Raw genomic sequence first — 19,916 nt, 5'->3', positions numbered from 1 at the left:
AATCATGATAAAGCTAAAAAAAAAAAAAAGATCTAATATTTTGTTGGTTAAAATCTACTCTGTCCATTAAAATACATTTCTTCATATGATAATGATAATAATAATAATAATTGAATGTTTGTACCTGACACCTTTTGAGATCAGCAAATGAATTTAGAATTTGGAGGAAAAAAGAAAGAAAAAGATCCCGACTTCTAACATTTGAATATGTCCACATGTCATGTAGTTTGCTCTGTTTGTCTGTGGATGTCTCTGTTTACTCATGTGAGCAGTTCTTAACTGACAGAGCTGTCAAATTAGTCTGCAATGACACATTTTGAGGCCGACTCAAACTCAAACTAAAGCGGACGTGCTGTTTGCAAATTCAGCAATCGGCTTGTTCCAGTCTGTGGCCTTTGTCATTAAAATGTCAGTGAAATAATTACATGTACCTGTTGACTTGTTTTTTTCTGTGGAAAGTACAGACTTAGTTTTATTGGCAGTGAAGATCATTTCTCTGAAAGGTGTGTTGCACATCATTTAACACAGAAGAGCCACAAGCAGAATTCAGGTCAACACTTCAATTCACTCTTTTATTTACAGTTATGTTAGCAGAAGAAACAGGAAGTGCAATGAGTCTCTCTCTCTCTCTCTCTTTCCTGTCGATCAGGAGGCAGACACCGACAACATTATTGCATTAACCATAATACTGATCCAATTTTTGACATCAAAAAGTCAACCCACACTCAATGCTCCAGAATGGCTGAATAAAAATAAAACTGTGTTATCTTTCACTATTATAGATTTAAATAAACCAGCTTCCTTGTTTCGTGTTTAGCCTTAAAACATTGCAACTTCCTCTCAGGAACTTGCTTACAACTAACATTTTATTTCCACTGAGGTATTTTTTTATGTCCCAAAGCCTCACACAGGTCACCGTCAAAGCTTAGTCTAGAAGTGAATTATTTCAAAGCTATTCTCCATTTTGAACTGTTGTGGTCTGTGTAATGAGGTCAGTAAATTAATAGAAATGGCAGTACTGTAATTCAGTTTCAGTGTAAAGTCCCGCTGTTTAATATTGTTTGCACACCAAACAGTCGTTTATGGCCATTTTTTCAGAAAAAATCCCTCCCTCACTGATTCTTCTTTCTAAGGGATGTCCATTTCTCCATTCGAGGCATGGGAATGGCGTTTCGCTGAATCACATTCAGCTCTGTTGTCAACGTTTTCTTTGCTCTCCTCATTCTGATCCTCTGATCCTGATCTCCTGAGACGCAGCCCGGGATCCCTCTGTGTCGGGATCTGGAAGGATGAGTAAGAGCTTCCCAGAGACGGTCTTTTCTCTACAAGCAAAAAAACAGCACAAAGAAAGAACTTTAGAAAAATAACCAAATGCTTTCAGCAGTCAAGTTCAATCAGATAAAGTTCTTTATAATATATATATATATATATATATTTATTTGGAGACAAGGATGCTAAACCAGAGGAGGAATTAAATCTAAATTAGTGGTTATGTACCGGCTCACAAACAATCTCAGTGCTAAGAAGATAATACCCACAGGACACAAACCCCTTTGTATGAAGCGACTGTAAATGTCAACCCAACCTCACCTCATTACATGTTATCATTCATTTGTCAGTGATTGCTATTTCCTTTATTAGGCAGTAGAAGTTTTTCACAGCAGACGCTTTGACGTATCATGAGGAGAATCTTTTTATGCATTTTTGTCATTTGCAAATAAAACAGCTGGATGCAATACAAAACAAATATTAGATAAATATTGCGTGCAGTTTTAACTCTTGGCTAAGGTGAGAAAACCTGTGTTAAAATAAAAACTGGTATAATAAAATAAACATAAAAATAGTTCATTAAAAAGTACGTGTGAAACCTTGAGTCCCCTTCTCATGCGATGGTGTATTAGCACTTCAATAGACACTTCCTCTAACTACAGTGGAAACATGCATTAGTGTTTAATGAGTATTTTACTGTTTACACTTGGATACCATGTTTGGCTCAGTTTAATCAAATACAACAGTAAGTCTTGACCGTGTGATTGTAGCAGGCATGAGCAAAATGTTGTTCCTAAAACTGAAGCAAGCTAAATTAAATTCAGCCGGCATTCATTTTATCATCATATTATTTTTCTACTGTCTGCTGGCCAACGTTCTCTGTGAGACACTTTATGTTCAAGTACTGTACTGAACGCAAGCTTAAAATAAAGCTCTTTAAATGCTAATGCTAATTTGTTTGTTACACAATGAATCATGTCGCAGACAGGACTCGTACCGCCTGGTCCGATTGGTCGCATCAGTCTGTTCATCTGGACGTTCCAGTGTTTCACGTTGGTGCTCGCCTGGCGAAGTTTCCTCTGAGCAGCCTGTTGGATAAAAAAAAAAAAAAAAAAAAAAGCAGCTCATTAAAACATGTGTCTTGGAGATTGAGGAGCTGGTTCGACTCAGTTGGTAAAGTGGGCACCCCATGTGCAGAGGATGCAGTCCTAAGTCCTCAGATCGCTGGTCAACTCTCCCCACAGTTCCCGTCTCTCTTCAGCTTTCACTCTCAAATTAAGACAAACAAAACATGTCTCTGCTGACTAGCAATACAAAACTGCTTTTAGTAAAAGCACAAAGTCTACAACTATTACACTCCAGTTAAAATGAAATTCCTCAAAGTGACAGAGATCTCTCGCATGAAAGAAACATATCTACAGTTATAATGAAGAAGGCTGAACGGTACTGGCTCTAACAAGCAAAGCCGATAAAAAACAACGCTTGACCTTTTTATCAGGCATGCAAATCAAGCAAATGTCATCCAAGGATATAGTTTCCTTGGGTAAACTAAAAATGGCTCACAATCAGTTTATCTGTGTTGATTGAAACATCTGGTTGGACTTTGAAATCATTGAACTGTTTTGAAGGACGGACCATATTAGCTGTCCTGGTTTAATGTGTTACTGTATGATAGTAATGTGATGCCCTGTCTGTTACTACAAGTGAAACCTGAGAGTTAAGACAGTTTCTTATTTAGATGTGAAATCAAATCACGCTTTTCTTTTTTTCCTGTTCTTACCACCACATCCTGGTCGACCCTGTGTCGGTTGGCTCGGACCTCCTCCAGCTGCCTCTGCGCCTCATCAAGGTCCCGGGACTTGGCCTCCATTTCCTGTTTCAGCTCCTGCTTCTCCCTTTGTGTCTTCAGGATGTACTCCTCCTGTTCCTCCTGCAGGGACATCAGGGCCTTCATTTTCTCCTCCTCTTCAGCCAGCAATCTGGACACAACGGTAAATACACAAAAGATGAATATGGATAAAAATGGATTCATCACCTTCAGGGAGATGAGACTTCTGCGAAATATTAAAAACATTATTGGCCCAACAAATCTCTAATACATTTGCAGATTAACGTGATCAAGTCATCAGACATTTTATAATTTAAAAGATTGAGAGTTGCAGAAACAGCAACACTATAGATGTGACTGATCGCAGCATGAAACAACTTCCTCTGTTGGCAGCTTAACTTCCTCAGCAACATAATGCAACTCATTTCAGCGGTGAGCTGTCTGCACACACGGACTCGTCTCCTCTTACAGCCAACACATCATTGTTTACAGGCTCTGAACCCAAACAAATGATTCCTTATCGAGAAGTGGCCGTGTATGTAGGTGAGAGTGTGGAAAGGGATTGGTGGCCACGTTTAACACTCTACCCTGCTTGAGCGTAGCGGAAAGCCTCCTCATCCATCCTGGCCTTGATCTCCAGCTGCAGCGCCTCCTCCAAACGCTTCTGCATCTCCTCCAGCTCCTGGATCCTCTTCCTCTGTTTCTCTGCTTCCTCCTCTTTCAGAGCCATCTCTGCCTGCATACTGACCCGTGCCTTGAATCCCACAGCAAGAGACACAGAAAGAACACGTCAACCTTTGTGCTTTCTGAATTCAAGCTTTCTTACCCGTCTTTGACTCCACACTTACCTCCTCTGCCTCTCGCAGCTGGACCTCCAAGGCCTGCTGGAGCTGTTCGTGCTGCTGGCGCCTCCTGAGCTCGTCCTGTTCCAGCAGGGCATGAGCCTGCTTTTGCGCCTCTTTCAGGAGGTCCAGCTCTGCCAGCTTACGCTCCCGTTCCTCCTGAAGGGCCCGCAGCCTTTGCAGCTCCTCTTCCTTGGACTGTCGTCTTTTCTCCCGATGCTCACGCTGCTCACGTCGCTTAAGCTTCAGGTCTTTGTGGAGGGATGTTTTCCCCTCCACATGCAGCCTGATAGCTGTTTGAATGGCTGTGGGGAAGAAAATGCCAAGTCATGTGATGATGGAGACGATGATGGTGATAAATATTAGCATATGTGAGACTCCTCTGACCTGTCGTCCACTCCTGTCTCTGTTTGGTGTCTGAGGCGCTCATCTCATAAGTCTTGGACAAGGTTTTCAGACAAAACATGCATCTCTTCCCATCCCGGTCCGGCAGCACCTGGTCAAAAAAAGAAATATTAAATTATATAATTAGCCATTCCTCAATCATTTTTTTTTTCTCTTGTTACATTTGTTGTGACCATTTCATAAATATAGATAAGTAATGAGAATAAATTGTGAACTCACTGGGAAAAGGATGTTTATGATCCATTTTGTACGACCGAACAATATTTGATCATCGTCTATTTCCTATAATAAAGCATGATTTTAGAATGATTGCTTGTTTTCTGCTGTAGGAACACATGGTGCAGTGTGAGGTGCCCTTGATAAAAAATACAAAATAAACATATATTTTTGGAACAGTTTGTGTGTCATTACTTGGCTTGATCCTGTGACATTGATAAGCTAATGATTGACTTTTGTCTGTGTGAAAAGCCAACAGAGGGGCACCAGTGGCCTATTGGTTAGTTAGCACGCCCCATGTACAGAGGCTGTAGTCCTCGAACCTGCCGGCCTTGGTTCAAACCTGATATGAAGCTCCTTTCCCGCATGTCATTCCTCAGTCTCTCTCTCCCTGACTTCCAACTCTATCCACTGTCCTGCCTCTAGAAATAATGGCATAAAAAGCCCCAAAATAACATCTAAGAAGAAATAAAGACATAAAAAGAAACAGCCACCAGGTCACTTGACCCTGCACTACTGCTGCAGGCTTCATATCAAAAAGACACATTCATGAGGAAGTGTTATTGGTGGACTAATCTTGAGTTCAGCTTAGTTAAACTCTATGAGATTTGTGAGGAAATCTGATTGAGAAACAAGGAAACATTCAGTATCAAACTTTAAAAAACTTTGTGGTTCCCAACCTTTTTTTGGTTATGACATGTAAACATGAAACTCTGTCAACTCTGGGACTGTATAAAATCATTGTAAGCTGAGACTTTCTGAAATGGAGTGGGTTGTTTTTTTTCTTGATAATAAGAGGAGGGTCTTTAGTGATTACGGCAAAGTCATTTTGTCACTATCCTACAGCAGATTCACTTCATTGTAATCTGCATTTAAACAAAAGAACGAACAATAAAAGCATGTCTGACATTCAGCGGCAGCACAGTCATTGAGTCAAAAACAAACATGCTGGGGTATTCTGTAGATAAGATCTGAATTTCTTTAATGCCATACATTTGACATTTGCTGATTCGGATTTTGCTGCACACTCACGTGGTTAGTGGAATATTAGAACTCCATTAAAATGTTATAATGGGAATTCTCCCACCTTGTCCTCCTCATAGTCATGACATCATAAGTAACATTGTCTCTCATTACATTGTACTGTGCCTTGTGACGGACACTACGAGTTCATTTGTATTGTGCATTGTGATGAACACTATGTGATTAATCTTTGGTTGCTGCCTTGTCCTATCAGGAAACAAAGAGTAACCAGGTCAAGATAATGCACTGTATTTATTCTGACATGAGCCTCCTCCTTTTCGCCATCTCATGCTGGAGAGAGCCGAGGTCCATTTGCAAACGCCTGGATTAAACTATCTGAAAGACAACTGTCTACTTGGTGTTGTACTTAACACAACATTTCAAGAACGATGTTTAATGTGATCTGATTTTATACATAAAATACTATATGTGAAAAGTATATGTTTCATACATCCTGTGTCTCCAGGGGGGAACTGCTAGAAATCTGATAAAGCATCCGTTTTTAAAAGAAACATGCTGAAGATGGACGCAGAAAAAATGTGCTTTTAGGAGCTCTGTAACCCACTCCCCATCTCAGGCCAAAGCTAGTGGCTGGAAACTACAAAAACAGCTACTAGAATTACAAAGAAGATTTTCTCAAAAAAACCTTGATTAGGTTTCTTTCATTTAAGACGTTGTGGAGGTGAAACACTGAGCTGGTTAACTACGTCCTTAAGCTTAAAACTGATTATAGCATCCAGAATTCTTTGTCCACTTTTAGTTTTAATGCCTGAATTCTAAAAATCAATTTGTTTGAGATTAGAAACAACACAGTTTTTTACACCCGCATCATTTTATTACGGTCCCTTGAGATTGAAAAAAAAAACCTGACAACTCCAGTAACACAAAAGAAAGCCTCAGAGAAGTTGTTAAAATGACGAATCTGTTAACGAACATGAAACTCTTTCAGCTTCATCTTGTGACAACTCGGGGGAGTCCCCAACCCTCAGGTTGCCCACCCGTTGCCCACAACTTTATCTCAAATACAAAAAACAAAATGAAAAGGTAAATGATCAGTGAGTCTTCTTCTCTGCACAAACTAACGAAGGATACACAGTTATTACAAGCCACAGTTCATTCCAGTTTTTTTTTTTAACAGTGTTTAGCTTTGAAAGATGATCGTCTCTTTCTGTTTACCTCCACACAGCAGTTTCCATCCAGAACTATGTTGCCCTGGCATTCCCTGCGGTCTTCCCCCGTGTAGTAGGACAGGTTGCTGGGCCTTAAGGTGAACCAGCGTTCCTTCCAGTTTCTCCTCAGCTGGCCTTTCTTCCACAGATAACCCTGCATGAACCCCAACCAGAGCACACGTAAAAAAAATAAATCACTTATACAACGCAAAGCATCTCAGGAACCTAAACACAAACCTCCGGTGGCAGATGTACTTCCTACCTCTTTAAGGACATCACCAACTATCTCTCTGTATACTTCCTCTATAGCCATACTGACGACGCCTTTATCAATTCCTTTAGTAATCTTTCCCGTGTTCATCATCTCCAGAAACACCCAAACAGTAATGCCGCGCTCCTGCACAGATTCTTGGGAGAAGAAGTCCTCTAATTCAACACAATTTAACTCAATGCTCATAGCCATGCATGTCTTCTTAAGGAGGTACTCCACCTGAAGAGGAAAGGAGGGAGAGAAAGTGAGAATGAATTAGAGATGAACTGTTCCACTTGTTTTTCTTCCAAATCCAACCCAATTCTGATACCTGTATAAAGATACCAAAACAGATTCGGATTCTGTTTTTAAACGTAAATAATAGTGTTATTGCTGCTGTTGGTAATATGTGTAAGGCTACACAAAGCTGGAGTAAACACAGCATTGCATTTCCAATTTGAAGAAATACATTCTCCTTTTAAACGCATTCAAACTGACACTTTCCAAAGGAATGTATCTGAATGTTGTGCTGGCTTCACATAGCAGCAACAACTGTAAAGTTTTCAAATTATATAATATAGAAGGAGCTGTTCCTGTCTGAATGTCTTTAAAGCAAGACTCTGCAAGCTGAGAAGGTTTAAGTGACCAAAGATCTTTCGCTGTCAGTACTATATCCAATACCTAAATGGTGTCAATATTGGACCCGATACCGATATTATATCAGATCTGTCCCATCTCTCGAATAAATGTTACTCATTTGAATACTCTGTGTGTGCTCTACTTAAGGCAGGATGTAAATAACTTTTTAAAGGAGTAGCAACACATTTTCTGCCACCTTATTTCTAAAGTTGTGTTAGGGTGTTGGCAGAAAACCCCACAGTGTAGATCTTTTAAAACAGAATGTTGTATTTTAATCCAGTATTAACAGCACTGTTGTACTCATCACACCACAGGTTACTGTGCAGTGGTTAATTTAACAATCTTGTACCAAAATAAAACTGGATAATACTTTATTTAACTCCGCAATTTAGAAAAAACTACTTTGCCCTTGAAAACAAGGCCTTCTTCTTGGCAGTGGCTGTGAAAATCACACAACAGGAAACCAAAATGAGACTTTGCAAGAGAGAAACAAGCCCACACTGCTGCTGCATGAAAAGAGCACCGTGTTCCATGATGGCAAGAAATGAGGTTTCAGCCAGGGTGTCTTTAGCGGTTATATCAGATCCAACCTCTTTCAGAGATACCAATCACTTATATCAGTCTCAAAACTGAACTAAAAAAAAAGAAGCAAAATAAGATACACATAGGTCTAAAATTAGAAACAGGTGTCACTATTAAAACACACAGCCACTGTGACTTTAAGACTTTCACATTCACATTCATGCTTTGATTACTAAAAATCTTTTTCATCTTCAAAGCACAGGGAGAATGTTTTTTTTAAGTATCTTCTGTGTAACAGAACAAAATTTAAATGAGCTAGAGCGAGGAAATTCCTCTTTCTCTAAAAGAAAATGTAGTCAACTAACCTCATCAGGGACCATAACCAAAGGGTACTTGTCTTCAGAGAGAAAATTAAAAAGGCACCAAAGGCGAAAAGCATCTTTCTCTGGCAGAACGGTGTTGCTGGTTTTATCCGTTTGGTAGTTTTTCTTTGCTGTAAGAGTCCAACAGAGCTCGTCTACGTTTTCCTTAATAAAAGAGCCGTCAACCACCTGCAGCAACAAAATGCAGGGACTGAAGACAATCTCATAGCGATGAAGCATTCAGTTTGACAAAGCAAAAAAAAAAGACACAAAAGTGGTGTGTTTTTTATCACCTTATCCAGGATGTACTTGTTAAGGTAAGGCATATAACCTTGACTGGAAACTGGACCATCATCATCGTCCCTGAAGTGCTCCTCCAAAGCGACCGGGTCATGTGGAATACTCAGGACTGTACACAGATTGTGAGACAGCACCTGATGCCAAAATGAAATACCAACATATGAGAGAGAAATATTCAACAACATGCAACACGCAAGAGATCTAGAAGATATCCCATTAATTAACACAGCTTTACCGACATGAATGCAGATTTGACACTTTTGCCAAAAACTTCACAACAAACTATTTCTATTAGACAGATGAGTTTGTTTGCAGGCTGAAAATTTTGTGTGTGTTACTAATTTCTTCAAAAATGTATCCCAAAAACAACAGACAGCAGACAAACAAAACAGATATTAGGGGAACAGAGCTTTCTAATAGATTTTCTTTCCACATATGTTGGTGTGAAAAGGACAAAGAAATGTGTGAAGATTTCATAACAGCACAGACAGAAAAATATATAGGCTGAAGATTAAAAGATTAAACAAAAATTGCTATAATATTAGACAACGATAAAAAGCTATAAAATAGATGTAAGGTAATACAATTATTTGTAAAAAGAAAGTAAAAGATTAATCAAATATTTCTATGCTACCAATCAGAAGATTTTATTTAAAGTGAACTGCTACAGTGAACTTATTTGACTGCTACTACAATAGTATTAATGATGTGGTGCAGATTTATTTTACTCTATAAAGGCATCCTTTTACTTTTTCTGCTACAAATGTCTCTTAACTGTGAGTGTGAAATTTATATCTGAAGCATGCTATCAGACAAGGAGTCTTGGTGTGTTGAGCCATAACCACATCCTGTCTCTTGTGCTCTACAACATCTGTTAGTTTTGAGGCCACTGCTGCACGCTAACTGCTTGCTTCTGAGTGGGTCTAAAGAACATGGTGCTTGTGAACAGGCTGCTTGCATGAAGGGGATTAGCCTAGTCATGAGGCTGGCTTGCTGTAAGCTAGGAGGTGCAGGCATCACAACGCCCAGATCGTGGATGTGGCTGAAAATGGAGTCTGATCCACACCAAGACCAAGTGACATAATAATGAGATCAACATAATACAGTGGCTTCATTGACGCTCTGTGCCAGAGACAGCAATCACCAACATGTTTCCACTTTGTTCTTGTTCTTGCTGCAACAATGTTCTTTTGACAAACACAGGCCCATGGTGTGAAGATACCCTATTCAAAAGACTATTCTCTGGCCAGGTCCAGTGTCAGAGGACCCTTTGCACTACAAGCTGGTACATGGAGAGCCAGTGCAAGCACAGCTTGGAGATGAGGGCTCCCATTCTTTCACAGACTGAGAGCAAACTGTTACTCTCGTGTTCTTGCAGACAGAGGTGCATATTGTGCCCTCTTTCAGCAGTGAAAGCATTTTACTCAAAATATAAGGAACAAATGTGTTCCTTGTTGACCAGCATGTGGTATATAAACACAGTTTCACACAGGAAATATTAAGGATGAGATTAAATTTCAAATGGTATACCAAAAGAAAAGAACAGAATCAAATACAACAGGTCAAATAGTAAATACATTTGTGGCATTTAGTTTGCTGGTACTTCAAATATTTTAACCAAATCGTCCTAAGAGTGAGCCCACGTGATGAAATATGAATTGAGGTAGGAAATGAGGCAGCAGATTGAAGAAGTAAATGAATACAGATGACAAAAAAGTCCTTCCAAAACCCAGGTAAAACACCCTACACTCACCTTTAACTGAGACTTGGACACCTTACCACTCTTTTCCAGATCTAGGGCTGTAAAACCGTACCAGATGGATTTGAGCAGTTCAGACCGCAGGTCCATTTCTGCAGTAGAATGGCTTTCTAGTTTCCTCCTCTACTTCTCGCCTTCTTCCCTCTGCTTGTGTCACAGGGCCCCTGGGTGACAGTTAGACACCCACGTTGTGTTGCTGCTGTCAGGCAGGCATAAGGCTTTACCAGGGCACTGTCAGCGACACCTGCAGGACGTCCTCAGTCACTGACAGAGAGGGAGGGTCTGATGTTTCTCAGTGTTCTGGACCTGCCTTCAATGGGAGAAAGTAGAATCAAGAAGTTATAATTAAGATTTGTTTACGGAATAATATGAGAAATACTCCATTTACCTTTTCGGAACATGTAGCCTACTTTTAAAAACCGAAAACAAAAGTTTGAAACAGTTATAACACTACTATAAACTTTGTTTACATCATCAAATTATTAGAATTGATTCATTAAATAATGTCGGTAATCTGACAACTGGAAGTTTTGAAAGGCAAAATTGATGATCTGAAAAGGTTAAATCTAAAGAATGAAGAGTAAGTTACATTAAAAAAAAAAAACATCAACAGCGTGATGTGGGTGAGTTAACTTTCCAACCTGGACCCTGATAGTAGACCTTCAGAATATATTAGTACTGCCAAACCATTTACTATGAAAACATAAATGGTTTAGACTAGAGGCACTAATAAATATAAAAGTTCAAGAAGTTGTTTATCTTTTATCTAATGGTTGTTATTTTAAGTGTTTTTTGGGGAATAGGCTGCTCGGCTTTGGATGCTAATTTAATGTTATTTATCGGAAATTAAACATCACATTGTTGGGGTCTTTACCCTTGAAGGTTACCTGTTAAGACCTTTCTTCTAACCTGTTGAATCGACAGCCACATTTCACATGCCAGGGATCAAAAACACATTTAATAATTCAAACATTTTTAATAGCTAGATGCAGACATGAATCAGATTTTGTTTCTGATGGACTACAGTTTTCAATGTTATCCTTAATGACTTTGTTAATGAATATTGTCATTATTATTATTATTATTATTATTGTTATTATTATTATTATTATTATTATTAATAATCCAGTATCTCTGTAATCTCTCGTGTTATGAATCTAGAAAGGAAACAAATATCCCTGTTTCAAAGTTGTTGTGTTTTGCTGTGTATATATGTTTCTTTGTTGCCAAAAAAAAAATTTAATTTAAGTCAGTTCTATTTGGTTCTTTTATATTATTCTTGTATTATATTTTATTCTGTCGCTGATGGGCCGCGGTAAAAGGAGATCACGTGGTAAAACAACTTTGGCGTCGTTACCATGGTGCTGTTTATGAAAATCCGTTGCTCATTGGCTTACGAGCCAGACATAACAAAATACGCAAAGCCATTGGCTTGTACGGCTTCCTACTGCGACCAATGGGGAAACGCGCTTTTTACAAACTGCTGCGAGTCCAGGAAGTTGACAGTCCACTGTGGTATGAAAGGACCATCGAGGGATCTTTAAACCTGTTCAAAACGCCTGGAAAACGCAAACATTTGGAATTATTTGTGTCAGGACTTCTTAACTGAATTAAAAGAAGGAAGAAACAGAGGCCTTATCTAATTTGAAAGTATGTAAGGTATTGAACAGACGATGTGCGTATTTAACTTTAGTATTTGTTAACGTGAAGAGAGTGGCCTTGCTCGACTTCTCTTTTTTGTTCGCTAGTCAACACCTCCCTCTGTACTGTGCTCAGAATTGGATACTATCGTGAATATGCTGTAGTCTTCGGGCATGATAAACATATAAATAAACAATGCTTGATGTCTTTATTCTTGCTGATCCACAGTTGCGCTCAAAGTTAGTCATTTACGTCGTTTTGGTGTTTTGTATGTCTGTTACATTTTGAGAAGTTCATTTTTGACCTCTGACTGTCTGCAAGTTGCAGCTTGCTTCATGTGTTTTTGGTTTTCTTCAAAGCCTGAATAGTGCATTTTAAGCATGTTTACAAACTTGGTCTTCTTCTCTTTGTGTTGCTCCTCCAGCTGTTCTCCAGTCCTTGCTGTCACAATGGATTCCTCTCCAGTCCTTCGTCCGCAAAGTCAGAACAAAACCCGGAGTGACTTTCTCAGGTAAGACGGATAAAGACACATTTCACTGTATTTTTAGTACTTCATTGCATTTTTTTCTGCTAGGATATCAGATTAGTGACCTATTTAACTACTGTTACACAGATTGTTCCTGAATATTCTTCAGAATGTTTTAACAATAATTAAGACCTAGTTCGTCTATGTTCTGCTTGTGTTTAGACAACATTTAGATTGGGAACTTAATTTGACTTTTGTGAACTAAAAGAAGCAATTTTAGAAGTCCCAAAAGAAGGACATTTCTATTGCAATTGATAACGAAACTCAGGGACTGCCTTTTTTTTTTTTTTAAATCATCAATGCATTCATTCATTCTTGTTGCATTTATCATTGCAAATGCAACTTTCTGGTTTTCTGCACACAGGCCGAAGAAAGAACACAACAAAATGCCAGTTCACCCAAGGCCTTCCAAACTTCAATCTGCGCGTCATCTTTCCGACGAAAATATTGAGAACCAAGATCCGGGAAACTCACCAATGGGCAAGAAAGCACCTGTGCGTCCAGGTGTTAGTCGGCTCCCAGTACTCGCAAAGTCCCTTCGTCTTCAGACTCCTGTCGACTTCGGTCAATCTCACAGTAGATGGGAGGAGAAACCTCTTGCTGTGAGTGCCCCCCCCCCCCCCCCCCCCCCTGTAGATTTTAACATTTTCAATCTCATTTAACGATTGTTATTTCATTAATATTATATTATTTTTTTCTACAGGGAAAAGCTAAAAATAAAAGGCCATGCACCAGGCCCATTCCTTTCAACCTGACGCAGTCAAAGGGCTCGAGAGTGGCCTCTGAAAATCAGCATCCTCTGACACTTGCACAACCAAGGACAGGCTGTCATGCTGTCCAACCTGATAACAATGCATGCAAAGGTTTTCTAAAATCCCAAAACATAAATGCAAAACCTGCTAAACATCCATCCACATTAAACAGAAAGTTGGATTCAAAAAAAGGAACGGGGAATTCTCATTTTAAGGCGACAGAAAATACTCCCCAGCTGTCTGGGCATTCTGTCCCTTCCATCACATTTAAGACTTCAAACACTTTGTCCCAGCCTCTAGCAGCAGTTTCTAATAATGCTTTGCATCAGAACCACAGCACTACTTTGTCTGCAAAGTCTACTTATAGTGCAGAGACCTGTTTGGATAACATGAACCTGCTAAGCCTTAAGGATCCAACCATTTCATCCAATTCTAGCCAGAACATGCAGCTGACTTCACAGGGCAACTATTCTAAAAGTTTAACCGGTAAGAAAAGAGTTTTGTTGTTGCTGTTACTTCTTTTCTTTTCTCTTTTTAGTAGTTAACAATTTTATGTTTTTATACTAGAGTCCTACTTTTCCATGTGTTTAGATACGTTTGTATCATTTTATTTTAAATGGTGGTAAAGAACTTTTGATTGAACGTTGTTGTTACTTTGAAGGGCACAGTATAAATGAATTGAAGTGAATTGAATTTATTTATTTAATAGGGACGATGCAATTTAACATAGTTTCAATACAGAGCATGAAACTGATGTCCTGCACAGAGAGTTTAGAGCTACTTCCAACTGTTGGGCCTTTGGGTAAACAAATACAGTAGAGTAGATACTGTTTGTACATGCATTAGACACACTCTAACTGTATCTGAAAGTGATTCAACAGATGCAGTTCTTTGATGTGAAGCTCACCTGTTGATATACAATTCTATCCAGTTAGAGAGCTATGATCATTAGAGTTATTAGGTTTGCACGTTGTCCTTCTTCTGTTGTGACTTTGTCAACTACGTTGTTATGTTTTTTCATTTGCAGCCAATTGTGTTTCTTGTGTTTTTCAGAAAAAGGGGAGAACTTCCAGTCTGACCACGCTGCTTTACTAAGTATCCTCCGAAATGAGGGAGTAAGCGCACCATGTTTGGGATCTGCAACTCCACAGTCTAAAGCCTATAACTATGTGGTGAGTTGGTCTTTATAATTGTTGTTTACAGACATCTTTAACAGTGTCTTTTGGGCCCTACATTATTTTTTTTATAGGATGCTTTTGAGATGTTTAAATAAGACGTTTATTTATGTCTGACTTGTGATTTCATTGTTTGAAATTAAACATTTTTAAAACTCTTTAAATATGTTTAATAATCATTTGTGTGTGTGGTTCTGATTGTCTTGTTTGCAGCCCCAGCGAGTGTCTATCATGACTCGACAAAAAGTTGGACCAACTACTGGTAAGAACAGGACTGGAAACATAATATGTGCTTGATCATTCAGTACTTTAACACAGTAGATACGAGAAAGTGGATGTTAAACCTTTTGACTTTAAATTGTGACTTTGACAATACACCGTCTTCACTTCAGTTTAATATTCCAGGCTCATGTTACATTTGTGTATTTATGGGCTGCTGACTTATTATTCCACCTGTAGTTCCACATTTTGGAAAATGTTCTTGCTTACTATCCAGCACTCTGAAAACATACATGACTCGGCTAATAAATAGTCCTGCACATGACCCCTGAATAACCCTGCAAAAGGACATTTACACACTGTTTTGTACAGATTAGATAAACAACATATTATGTCTTAATTAGTGAGCTATTAGTATTATTATGTAAGTTCTGTTGCCTTTGGATGAACCAAGGACATGCATTTCCCGATTTCTATTCTTAATGCTAAGCTTAGCAAGTGAACAGAAGGCTCCCACTTCAGATTAATATGATTTACAATGTCATTCTAGTGTTCAGAAAACTTTGGTATTCATGATTACTTTGGGTATGGGTATGGAATGGAAACCCAGCCGAAATGAGGGATAGCCACACTGAAGAAAAGGCTGAGCCTACCAGCTCAAAGCTGGGACGGGCGACACCACAAACCTTTTCCACCATTTGAGTGGTACTCCCCAGCAGCAAACTGTCATGTCAGCATTTTCCCGCACCGTGCATTGTTCTTAAGGTGGGGAAATGTTCCTCTGTTTAAGTGTAGTTAAACCCCGTCTGGTGTCTTCACCTTTCACTGACTGTTATTAACATTTTTATTGTGCTAAAATGTTTTGGCATATCGCCAAGCCCTACTATGAACTGCCCTTTGCATGTCAGCTGAGCCTGTTCACTTTTGTTCTTCTCACAGGATCAGTGAAGTCGGCGCAGTTCTCCCCGGACCCCGCTGCACTGCAGAGTATCCTGCTGAACGAGGGAGTGAAGGCTGAAGGGCCTTTCGGTGCCACACCTCAACACCCAGTCCGTCCATCAGGCAGAGGCACTTCAGTCTACACTGTATGGATAAATGACTTCTGTCTCACCTCAGCTTTGTGTTATTTTTTACATTTCTGGGTTAATTACTATGTGTCTTCTGTTGTTTCCTTTCTCAGGCTCAGAGAGTCCCGCTTAGAAAGAATCATGCAGAAGGTGGACCAGTAGGTAAGATCAAGAGTGTTATGTTGATGTAGGAAATCTAATGCAATTTGTATCTCCGTTTTCCTGTTACATTAACCTGACGTGCTGTAGCTGTTTTATTCTCATCAGTTGCACTAAATGAAACTCCACTTAAAAAATGGACGCCACAGAGAGTCCGGGACATCAGGCATCAGCCCATGTCTGCTATGGTCAGTATTCAAGTGTTGCATTGTCACTTTTTGTCTGTTTTTTATGTGATGTATCTCAAAGTTGCACTCCTATCTCATGCTGTTTTCAGAGATGGCATATGTCAACTCAACAGTCACCATACGGCAGCACTCCTGGGTTGCGGAGCTGCAAGACCAACCTTCAGCCACGCCAAGAGGTGAGATCAAGGAAGGATGTCGATTTATTAAATGTCAAGAGAGCAATTACACAAATCTGTTCAAAGTCTGGTAAAAAAAAAAAAAAAAAAGACTGACAAACGGTACATGTTTTCCACCCCCGACTCTGATTCTGATTGAATGTACAGAGTTGAGGCCAGAGTAAATAACTGGAAGCTACATGACTTTATCATCTCTTTATTTTTGCTTGTTTATCCCTATGGTGTGATAGTTGGATAAAAAAACTATGCAGTTTGTCTTACTGATGGTCCAAACAAGTCAGGGTTTTGACTGACTTGCTGACGTTTATCCAGTCTGTTGGTCTATTATTTGATGTCATTGTTCTATTTTAAATATGTATCAATAAAATGTAAAACAAGAAAATACCTTATAGCATTTTGGAAAGTGAAATAAAGATTTCATTCTTTTTTTTTTCAGAAAGATAAGTTTGGAAACAGCTCTGTGAAAATAGCCCTTTGACTTAAAACCTCCCCATGTGAGGGCTCGAACACGACTTTGAGGCTAAAGAATAAATAAAATAAATTAATATCTTATCAAAGTCGCATTTGATTGCCAATTTTAGATAATGGCGGTTGTGATGCTACACCTTTGATGCACTTAAAGATAACATTTATTATAGGATCATCAGGATCAAAGCATTACATCCCAAATTTCATAGCATACTGTATTTGATTTAATCTTCTTTGTTCACAGGAAATTGTCCAGAGATTATTTGATGATCAAGAGGACCAGCAGAGTGTGACGGTGAAGGATCCTGAGACACAAGCAAAGCAGCTCCCAGGTCAAGATACAACTGTAGACCATGAACTGAAGAATAAACCCCTCTGTGAAGGAAAGGTAGAGACAGGAAGGGAGGTGAGCAGCGTCGAGGATGGTGATGATGATGAGGAGGAGAAGGAGAAAGGGCAAAGGAAAATTGGAGAGCAGCCATTCTTCCAAGCACCACATAGAGAGTCGGTCATTTTTTTCTCAACGGGAAGAAAGCTGCTAAGAGCCCCCCGTTTTGAGAAGGAAGATAAGTCGGCCCATCAGGAGCAGCACGGCCCGGTTTCATCAGCGCAGAAAAAGATGCTGCCAGTGAGTGACGAGAGGCCGTGCATTCCAGAACCAACCAATCATATCGTCCTTGCTGTTCAGAGCCTGCAAAGAGGTATCACTTTAATTTCACAGTCCCTGGTTTGATTAATCTTACACTGTAACACACAAAAATTAACATTTCCCTGAACTGTAACAGTAAAACCTTCATCTATTACAGAAGTGATTGTTCAGAAAACCTGTCCTAAGAGTCCTGCAGTGGCAATGCTGCGAAAGCGTCTGCCTCAGCTGGAGGAGCTGCGTTTGGATGAGGAGGTGTCCACCTTCACATCGGTGGCTGTGCAGACTGCTCTGGGCTTTTTGCCTCCTCGGCCCCGCTGTGGAAACCCACTGGCCTCCACCCTGCACTTTGAAGAGTTATCTGTGAGTACATATTTAATAATGCCAAGTGAAGACTTTTTTTTATAATTAAATCTAAACGTCACCACAGTTTCAGTTTTTCAAATATTCATTCATCAATTGTTTTTGTAAATAAAATGTGAGAAAGAACAGATGACCAGTATAAGTAACCAAAGCAAACAAACTACAAACCATCAGTTGATTATTTCACATCTCTTCCATCTCATTTTCAGCAGCAATGAATAAACTTTCATCCCACGATATTGATGTTATCACATTTACATTAACACTGATATCACAAAAAAGCACATAGCACTTTACATCAGGTACCTACATGTTTTTGGATGAATTTATAGATAGTCAATTTGATTTAAATATTCATCTTTTTTTTTCTTCTCCTTTTTTTCAGACTTTTGTTCCTATCAGCTGCAGTCTCATGTCCGGCCCTTCTTCTCCACAATGCTCTCCACTGCAGGAGAGATGATTGCACTCCAACTGCACCATATGTTCTACCCTTACTGCCAATTTCCTCATACTCCATGCTCGCCTTGGTCCATCAGCGCCGCACTTTATGCCGTCTTATGCCTGTTTCCACAGCGAGCGCCGCGGTCCGTCTCCGGAGCGGGCCAGCAGCGTCACTACTTTGCTTCATTTCAAAACTGTGCAAGTCTATTTTAAACGGAGCACGCAACAGCTGGACACAAGGCATCCGGTCAAATTCAAAATAAAACACTATATACAGACTCAAGATCGTAATTTTCATCACCAAGTGAACAACAAATCACAAACAGGAAGCAACACGATGTTTGCACGTTGTACTCTTCATTCTTGTGTGATCTTGTAGTTCTCATTGGGGCGCACGGGTGATGTGGAAATGAGCAGATAATAATCTGAGAAGCTTTCTCAGTTGTACAGAGGAGACTTTCTATACACTGATGTTTGTCCTACACTGGCCTTAATGAAAGCCCAAAGAACGCTGCTTGTACTTGTAACAAAACACTGTCTGATGAATGAAGAGGCTTTTTTTTTTTTTAGTGGGGCAAAATTAATTTTTTATACTGTAGGCAGTCATGTTTGCCTATAATGTAGATCCACGCCTATTAGAAACAATGTTAATGACTTGAATCTGTACTACATTTAAACAAATAATGTAAATAATGGTCATTGAAGACTTAATCACAGCTATAGTATCCATAGAGAGGATTAGGAGGAGATAGGGTTTTTATTGTTGTACAGTGTTTATAATAAATGTCTCTAGGAAACTGTCCGGCAATGTTATATTTTTCTTTTAGCAATTGAAATCATTTGAATAGTCGACTCACTCTTTTTTTTCTTCTTTTTTTTAAAATGAAAAGCACTAAATGTCCTGTGAAACACTGTGAAATTGATTTGTTCTAAGGTCTTAAAAGCATTTCAAAAATAAAAACAGCCAGTTTACAAAGTATCAGCATAGAGTCTCAAAGATATAGAACTGACCAGAATAACAAAGTTAAACAATTTTATCAAAATTATTTCACATTTGTTTTCTGTATCCAGTGACAAAAATGGAAGATATGAAGTCAGATGAGCTGCTTGGTCAGCTTTTTTTTTTTATTAAGGCCATGAAATGTCACAGAAACTGAAGATAGAACTTTAACAAACATGTTATGTGATACACATTTAAACAAAGCCAAAATGATTCAGGTCATAACATGAAAGAAAAACTCAATCTAAGCTGCAACATGCACATTTTGTATTTTTTACTTTGGTCCTTGTTGATGAACTCCCAAAGGTTGCAGCTGCATCTCAACTCATGTACAGGTGATGAAATAAACCAAAGAAGTTGAATTTTTCCATATAAATGCTCATTATTATCCTGTCACATGAGTGTGTCCTCTGTGTTTCTCTGTAACTGTCCCCTGCAGGTGGTCAGTGGGCCTGATGTATATTTAGTAGAGTTGTGTGTGTGTGTGTGAGTGAGTGGTGAAGGGTGTCAG

The 19,916-nt window shown here is 39.2% G+C and overlaps 2 protein-coding genes across 5 annotated transcripts; one reads left to right on the top strand and one right to left on the bottom strand.

The window, feature by feature from the left end:
- Positions 1–545: 545 nt before the first annotated feature.
- Positions 546–10,774, bottom strand: LOC109994799 (DEF6 guanine nucleotide exchange factor). Of its 2 annotated transcripts, XM_020648283.3 has the most exons (12): positions 10,579–10,774; positions 8,819–8,959; positions 8,529–8,714; positions 7,015–7,242; positions 6,760–6,906; positions 4,564–4,626; positions 4,327–4,435; positions 3,946–4,244; positions 3,685–3,851; positions 3,050–3,248; positions 2,267–2,357; positions 546–1,322 (listed from the first exon to the last, which is right to left on the bottom strand). In XM_020648283.3, exons 1-12 carry the CDS (start codon positions 10,672–10,674, stop codon positions 1,129–1,131), a joined length of 1,920 nt encoding a protein of 639 aa, XP_020503939.1. In that variant the 5' UTR covers positions 10,675–10,774; the 3' UTR covers positions 546–1,128. The 2 variants fall into 2 exon arrangements, with proteins under 2 accessions (XP_020503939.1, XP_020503940.1); XM_020648284.3 differs by lacking the exon at positions 4,564–4,626 and having other exon boundaries at positions 10,579–10,773.
- A 1,308-nt stretch (positions 10,775–12,082) lies between these two features.
- Positions 12,083–19,777, top strand: troap (trophinin associated protein). Of its 3 annotated transcripts, none has more exons than XM_020648301.3 (13): positions 12,083–12,234; positions 12,650–12,736; positions 13,116–13,353; positions 13,455–13,989; positions 14,557–14,675; positions 14,892–14,940; positions 15,837–15,982; positions 16,078–16,126; positions 16,232–16,311; positions 16,401–16,487; positions 17,200–17,656; positions 17,762–17,964; positions 18,350–19,777. In XM_020648301.3, exons 2-13 carry the CDS (start codon positions 12,675–12,677, stop codon positions 18,422–18,424), a joined length of 2,100 nt encoding a protein of 699 aa, XP_020503957.3. In that variant the 5' UTR covers positions 12,083–12,234; positions 12,650–12,674; the 3' UTR covers positions 18,425–19,777. The 3 variants fall into 3 exon arrangements, with proteins under 3 accessions (XP_020503957.3, XP_020503956.3, XP_065816972.1); XM_020648300.3 differs by having other exon boundaries at positions 16,214–16,311; XM_065960900.1 differs by having other exon boundaries at positions 12,083–12,243; positions 16,214–16,311.
- Positions 19,778–19,916: the final 139 nt, after the last annotated feature.

Source organism: Labrus bergylta, chromosome 12, assembly GCF_963930695.1.
Source record: "Labrus bergylta chromosome 12, fLabBer1.1, whole genome shotgun sequence".
Classification (NCBI taxonomy): domain Eukaryota; kingdom Metazoa; phylum Chordata; class Actinopteri; order Labriformes; family Labridae; genus Labrus; species Labrus bergylta.
This window is presented reverse-complemented; position numbering and strand designations above follow the sequence as displayed.